Source organism: Gadus morhua, unplaced genomic scaffold (assembly GCF_902167405.1).
Source record: "Gadus morhua unplaced genomic scaffold, gadMor3.0, whole genome shotgun sequence".
Lineage (NCBI taxonomy): Eukaryota > Metazoa > Chordata > Actinopteri > Gadiformes > Gadidae > Gadus > Gadus morhua.
In genome coordinates, this window is record NW_021964038.1 from 27,501 (window position 1) to 35,463 (window position 7,963).

General features: G+C 43.4%; 1 protein-coding gene across 1 annotated transcript in view; it reads left to right on the plus strand.

Annotated features, from left to right (window-relative positions):
• Positions 1–5,433, plus strand: part of LOC115538934 (NLR family CARD domain-containing protein 3-like) — a gene marked incomplete at its 3' end in the record, with an annotated part of 9,284 nt that extends 3,851 nt beyond the window's left edge. Inside the window, exon 2 of the mRNA XM_030350148.1 lies at positions 3,645–5,433. Within this exon, the coding sequence (XP_030206008.1) occupies positions 3,645–5,433 (1,789 nt within the window). The remainder of the gene's footprint in view (positions 1–3,644) is intronic.
• Positions 5,434–7,963: the final 2,530 nt, after the last annotated feature.

Genomic DNA, 7,963 nt, shown 5'->3' on the forward strand with positions numbered 1-7,963 from the left:
AATGAGAAGAGGGGTGAGGCTGTTTAAGTGATGTGGTTGACATTCTGTGAATAACAGGGAAATCCTGGTTCTTGTTTTTCTAGAAGAGTCCAGCAGCAGAGAGCAGACTCCCCTGGACCCAGCTGTGTCTCCATGAAGAGTGACCAGTCTATGGAAATGCCTGTTAGGTTTAACGATGGAAATCAGTCTATTGAGAAGAGGTGAAGACTTAAAAAGTAATGTGGTTGACATGCTGTGAATGAGAGGAGGGGTAAGGCTGTTTAAGTTATGTGGTCGACATGCTGTGAATGAGAGGAGGGGTAAGGCTGTTTCAGTGGCAAGCAGCAGAGAGACTGTGGTGGATTTTAACCTAGATATAAAACACTTCGACTAATTTAAGAGAGAGTAAAAGAAACCGAGGGGTCCGGAGCAAGTATTGACAATAGACTTTATCGTTTAAAAAACAACAACGATAACAGCCGAGTGGGTTTGCAAAGACACTGGCGGTTCGCAAACTCCAGCGTCTTTTTATGCACACAAACAGAGCAGTTTCTCCTTGAGGTGTCCGCCTCCATTCAGTCATAAATCCGTCTTAACCTGAATGGTCAGCAAATGGTCAACAAAGATAGCCCAAGACACTAGGCTGAGGTCAGCATGCCTTAACCGCGTAGCTCCATGCTCCTTTTAGGGGTTCCACTATCTGTTCTAACCTCAGACTCTCATGCACTGTGTGTTTTCTACCATTAGATATACAGACCTAATAATAATCATAGTTCACCATAGAATATAATCATTCATTTCTACCACAAGACCCCTGGACCCAGCTGTGTCTCTTTGAAGAGTGACCACTCTATGAATCTCCCTGTCACGTTCAACTAACTCTCTGACCAATCGATTGGTCGATGCTGAAAAGATGATAATAAAACAATGTGCACGTTATCTCTAGATCAACAGAATCTACCACAGTGTGTTCTACTCTTCCTGCTAGCCTCAATATCACATAAGGGCTGTTTGGAGAAGGGCAGTGTGTTTCAGACCCCCTCTCGGTCCGAGTCCACTCGGTTAGGACAGATCTTCAATATGAAGCAGACAGCGGACGAGCCATGGAGTGTCGGGCAGCGTCCTTTATTGACGACACCTCAGAAGAATGATTTGAGCTTTTATCTGTGTGTACCACTGGGTAATGCTGCGACTCATGCCAAGGTGACATTCTGATGTGTTCCCACTCAAAGCCGATCGAGGGTAAAACGTGAAGGGAGACGGAAGAGTCACAGAAACGTGAAGAGAAAATAAGTGTGTGTGTGTGTGTGTGTGTGTGTGTGTGTGTGTGTGTGTGTGTGTGTGTGTGTGTGTGTGTGTGTGTGTGTTTCCCACAGACACCAGGAGAGGTCAAAGGTTACCAGTGCTCAGTCTCTACAGCAGCATCAAACAGAGCTGATCAAGGTGTGTAAATGTCCACCAAGACGTTGGACTTCAGCTCTCCATGATCATTAGAAAGCATCTCTTGTCCAGCGGGACGTGAATCAATGAAGATGCTTCTGATGTCCTCAGTAAGTTCAGAGTAAAGTTCTCCTTGATGTTTGTTTTTGTTCCAGAGGGCTGAGGAGAAACGCACACGCTTTTCTAGACAAGGAGCTGAAGAAGCTCTGGAGGATTCTCTTACCAGATTACCCACAATGCTCAGAGAGTCAGAGGGAGGAGGAGGAGGTGGAGGATGGTAAGAAGGAGGAGCAGAGGAGGCGCGCCATAGAGGGAGTGGTGGACATCACAAAGCTCTGCCTGATGGAGATTGAACCAGGAGGAACTGGCCGACACACTGTGGGCCGGTAAGAGACTCTTAACTTGAAAACAGAGAAGAAATTCATATTTTGGGGAGCAATAGGAGATTATTATTTGTTTCTGTTCAGACTAAGTGACAGTTCAAGTGAGATAATGTGAGACTTAAATAAATTTCCAACTTCAATGTGGAGACAATCTTTCCTCTTTGGGGTTTAAAGGTTTGAATCCAGTATGTAGGGTTATTGTGGGGCATCAGGTTCAATGGTTTTGATCCAGATATGTAGGCTAATAGTGGGATCTCAGGTTAAAGAATGTCCAGCACCAAATCATCCGACCACACCACCCCCATACTCGTCCAACTACACTGGCTCAATAACAAAGAAGCAGTAGCCTGACTGCTATGTTCAAATGACATTTGTTCAAAGCAGTCGTTTAATTGCACTATAGGCTATTTTTTTTGTATCGTCCTGTTTTGATCAGTATATGCCAATGTTGTTATCAATAAAAAAATCATTTGCACAAGGCAAGCCGATGCACTTCACATGTTGATTAGAGAACTTAAAATGAGAAGAATTATGGGACAAAAAAATCAAGGGATATTTAGCATAGAAAAAGAATTTGCGATTAATCGCGATTAATCGTGAGTTAACGATGACATTAATGCGATTAATCACGATTAAATATTTTAATCGCTTGACAGCTCTACTTAAAACCCTTCTGCTCACCGACAAAACCCTCCACAACGTGGCCCTCCAGGAGGACAGGCCCTGCCGCTCCCTTCGTCATCCTCAGCTGGTCTTCACAGTCCTGATCCCTGCCTCAGCACCATGGGTGCTAGGGCTCTCTACATGGGTCTCCTCACTGCTGTTCTTACCCCCTCCTACCTGGGTCTCCTCACTGTTCTTACCCCCTCCTACCTGGGTCTCCTCACTGTTCTTACCCCCTCCTACCTGGGTCTCCTCACTGTTCTTACCCCCTCCTACCTGGTTCTCCTCACTGGTTCTTACCCCCTCCTACCTGGATCTCCTCACTGTTCTTACCCCCTCCTACCTGGATCTCCTCACTGTTCTTACCCCCTCCTACCTGGGTCTCCTCACTGTTCTTACCCCCTCCTACCTGGGTCTCCTCACTGTTCTTACCCCCTCCTACCTGGGTCTCCTCACTGTTCTTACCCCCTCCTACCTGGGTTATCCTCATTGTTCTTACCCCCCTCCTACCTGGGTCTCCTCACTGTTCATACCCCGTCCTACCTGGGTCTCCTCACTGTTCTTACCTCCTCCTACCTGGGTCTCCTCACTGTTCTTACCCCCTCCTACCTTGGTCTCCTCACTGTTCTTACCCCCTCCTACCTTGGTCTCCTCACTGTTCTTACCCCCTCCTACCTGGGTCTTATGTCTTATTTTCATCATGCTGTTGGCGATGCAGCTCTTGCTGTTTTTGACTCAAGATTGTTTTATGTAATGTAAGGCGACCTTTGGGTGTCATGAAAGGCGCTTTGAAATATTTTTTTATTCAATGTTATTATTATTAGTTTTTTTTTTTTTATTACTAATAATAATAATATTAAACCTAAACTGCAGATCAACAGCAGAATAACTCAGTGTAAGAGATGCAACACTATCTTGTTATATCAGCATGTCATTTTATACCAATTCACTATCATTATTATTATCATTGGACCAATCATATTGCTGCGGAAAAAACTAAAAGTCCTAAACCTTTTGAATCTGTAACATGCAGTCTTTGTACCGACCAGCTTCTCCCACCTCAAGTTATGAAGCCACTAAATATCATGAAGTTGATTATTCAACAGGACATATTGACATGTTCTCACTGATGCCACCATCCACTAACTGATGTCTTCTGTTGTTTTCTCATTTAGGATCTTCTGCTGTCGAGTGCCAACAGAAAATCAAGTCTCATTTGAAGAAGAAGTTCTGGTGTGTGTTTGAGGGAATTGCTAAAGCAGGACATTCAACACCTCTGAATGAGTTTTACACAGAGATCTTCGTCACAGAGAGAAGGAGTGGAGAGGTCAACAAGGACCATGAGGTCAGACTGATTGAAACCGCTTCCAGGAAACCAGCAAATGAGGAACTACCAATCAGATGTGAGGAGATCTTTAAACCCTTACCTGGACACGATCAACCAATCAGGACAATCATGACAACTGGAGTGGCTGGCATTGGTAAAACCATCTTAACACACAAGTTCATTCTGGACTGGGCTGAAGAAAAAGCCAACCAGGACATACACTTCACATTTCTCCTCACTTTCAGAGAGCTGAATTTACTGAAAGGGAAAGAGTTTAGCTTGGTGGAACTGCTTCATCACTTCTTTATTGAGACCAAAGAAGCAGGAATCCGCAGATACGATGGGTTCAAAGTTGTCTTTATCTTGGATGGTCTGGATGAGTGTCGACTTCCTCTGGACTTTCAGAACAACCCGATCTGGACTGATGTCACAAAGTCCACCTCGGTGGACGTGCTGCTGACAAACCTCATCAGGGGCGACCTGCTTCCCTCCGCTTGCATCTGGATAACCACACGCCCTGCGGCAGCCAACCAGATCCCTGCTGAGTGTGTTGACAAGGTGACAGAGTTGAGAGGGTTCACCGACCAACAGAAGGAGGACTACTTCAGGAAGAGATTCAGAGAGGAGTCGCTGGCCAGAACAATCATCTCCCACGTCAAGAAATCACGAAGCCTCCACATCATGTGTCACATCCCAGTCTTCTGTTGGATCACTGCTACAGTTCTGGAGGACTGCTTCAAAGCATCCCAGTTAGGAGAAGAGATGCCCAAGACCGTGACTCAGATGTACAGCCACTTCCTGAGGGTTCAGTCCATACAGGGGGACAGGAAGTACCATGGGAGAGCTGAAACAGATCCAAACTTGAGTTCAGAGAGCAGGGAGATCATTGTTTCTCTGGGAAAACTGGCTTTTAACCAGCTGGAGAAAGGCCATCTGATCTTCTACGAGGCAGACCTGGCGAAGTGTGGAATCGATATCAGAGCAGCCTCAGTGTACTCAGGAGTGTTCAATCAGATCTTTAAAGAGGAGTGTGGGCTGTACCAGGACAAGATGTTCTGTTTTGTCCATCTGAGCATACAGGAGTTTCTGGCTTCCCTTCATGTTTTTCTTTCCTTCATCGACTATGGTGTAAATCTGCTCACAGAAGAACAGCCAACCTACGGTGAAGATAAACTCATCCTCTTCTACCAGAGTGCTGTGGACAAGGCCTTACAGAGTGAGAACGGACATCTCGACTTGTTCCTCCGCTTCCTCCTGGGCCTCTCTCTGGAGACCAATCAGATTGTCCTAGGAGGTCTGCTGGGACAGACAGGAAGGGGCTCACAAGATGAAAAGAGTGTCACCAAGAAGAAAACAGTGTCTTACATCAAGAAGAAGTTAGGAGGTAATCTCTCTCCAGAGCGAAGCATCAATCTGTTCCACTGTCTGAATGAGCTGAATGACCTTTCTCTAGTGGAGGAGATCCAACAGTCCCTGACATTAGGAAGTCTCTTCAAAAAACATGTCTCTCCTGCTCAGTGGTCAGCTGTAGTCTTCATCTTACTGTCATCAGAAGAGGAGCTGGACGTGTTTGACCTGAATAAATACTCTGCTTCAGAGGAGGGTCTTCTGAGGCTGCTGCCAGTGATCAAAGCCTCCAAAAGATCTCTGTAGGTTCACACATAAAACACAATATACCTGATAGTAGAACTAACGAAACATATCTTAAGGTTCACTGATAACATGTATTACAATAAACCACCTATCCCACTTCTCTAATAAAGATGAAGACAATAACTTAATTATGTTAAAAGTTACACACATTATTAAATTAACGTTTAAGGATGTAGTTCAATTAATAAAACATATCTTATTCAAGCTTTTCACACGTTGAAGCAACCGATACCGTAATAACGGCCAATAACGTAATAACGGCCAATAACGTAATAATTTAAATGTAATAAAGCCAATAACATAATTGCTTGCCAATGTCATAAAGTTGCTGAGCCAATAATTGTATATATTTTTTTCAATGATGTAATAACTTATTACGTTATTGGCCTTGTATGAAAAAAAACGTTGAAAATGTAATAACTCAGCCAATAATGTAATATATGAGGTATCACTTTAGTGTATTTTCATCTTGTATCACATGTTTAAACAACTGACCTTAAAGTGACCCCTCCACCCTCATACCCTCCTCCAGATGATGCTTTAAAGGAGCAAAGAATGAATTTGGATTTATAAAGCCAACGTTATTGGCTTTATTACATTTAAATGACTTTACTGGCAGTTATTACGTTATTGGCCACTATGACGTTATTGGTTGATGCCCACTTCTTTCATTAAGTTTAAAGTAAAAGATGTAGGTTATTTTAATCACAATTCCTAACATATTGTGTTTATTGTGAAGGCTGAATGGTTGTCATCTGTCAGAGACATGCTGTGAAGCTCTGGCCTCAGTTATCAGCTCCTACTCCTCTAGTCTGAGAGAGCTGGACCTGAGTAACAATGATCTGCAGGATTCAGGAGTGAAGCTGCTCTCTGCTGGACTGGGGAGTCCACACTGTACACTGGAAACTCTCAGGTCAGTTTTACTAAATGGTCAAACAGTTACACCACAAGTTCCACACCAGAGGACAGTTATAAACCCAGCTTATAACTCAGTACCTGTGATGACCACATCCATGACTTTGTATCATTGGAGACCTTGTTGTTCAGGTGGATATTCTAATACATCCATATGCCTGCAACCTTTCAATTATAAATATAAAATGAACTCAAAATATAATACTATTATCCCCCGTATACGAGACAATGATAGTTTAGAGCCGGGTGAAGTACAGGGGGTCTTTGGAGGGTCTTACCCCTAGCTGGACACCTCAGACCCCCTGAAAGCCTCAACTGAAGCATTTTGGAAGGTCTCTGGAAAGAATGATTTGAAACTTGCAGTTGTCAAACAAAACGTGTTTTGAAGCTTACTATATCCAGTACTCATTATTTAAATAGCTAATTCTTTTCTCACAAATATGAATAGGATACAGAATAACATTGTTATATTGTGTACCCAGTGAAGAGACAAACTCATTAAAGCTCTATTCATTATAAACTAATAAATAAGGAAAGCCAAGGATTAATACTTGTTAATTTATAGTTAAGTCCTGCTGTATTTCAACAGCTGTAAGCAGTGGTGTAGTGGTTCTGGGAGTAGTGGGGATACTCTTAATGTCTTAAAGCACCCTGTGTTATAAACAGTAACATTAAGAATACTCTTGCATCTTTAGTGCACCCATAAATTGTCCAGTAATGTTGGCACATTGTCACTTAACTTCTGCTGCTTGGCCAGGATTGACTTTGCATCAGTCCTGGCCCACAGGCTATAGGGTGAGACCACTACATTATTATGCATTCTGAGTGAACTATTCCTGATTCCTTAGTCCATCCACACATGGAAATAGGACAACTACTCTCACCGTGTAAGTAGTCTATCGGCCAGTCGTTTATTTAGTAAACTGTCTCATGTACAGATGATGATGGCCAGAGTGCTGCCATTAGAAAATTAACATTATTTGTCAAAGGGGGTTTGCAAATATTACTGCAAGGTATTGTATGTTACTTATCTTAAATGTATTTAAAGTTTAACATGAATACAATTTAAATTCTAATAGATTAAGTTGTTGTTGTGAGCACTGCTTCATACAGTAGGTCTGAACATCACTGACTGCTTTAATGAGTCACTTAAACCGTTAGAACGGAGCATGAATCACAGGAAGGCCTGGGCCCGTGCACTGATCTTTCATTTGTTTTCTGAAATTAAAATGTTGTTACTACCTTTTGGGGCCATCACCAGTTTGCACCCCTGATAATAATACTTTTGATCGTGTTACCCGGGGATTCCACCGGACGCGTTACGGCAACGTTATGGCTGCGGCACGTCTTGGCCACGACTTTGCCCTGCTTGCATTTCCACCGGGCGCGTTACGGCAGCGCAACTCTGCCTTGCGAGCCAGCCGTATTCACGCGAGATCACGAGATCCCGCGATAATCCTAAACCTAATGTACTCACCTTCCACTCCCAAAACTACTGCAATTAAATGCCAGGCTTTGTCCTTTCTGACATTGTTCTTATAAAAAGGATGATTTGAGACCCTTTGATTGATTGACTGCTGACCTGGTGCCACCGGTCATGACG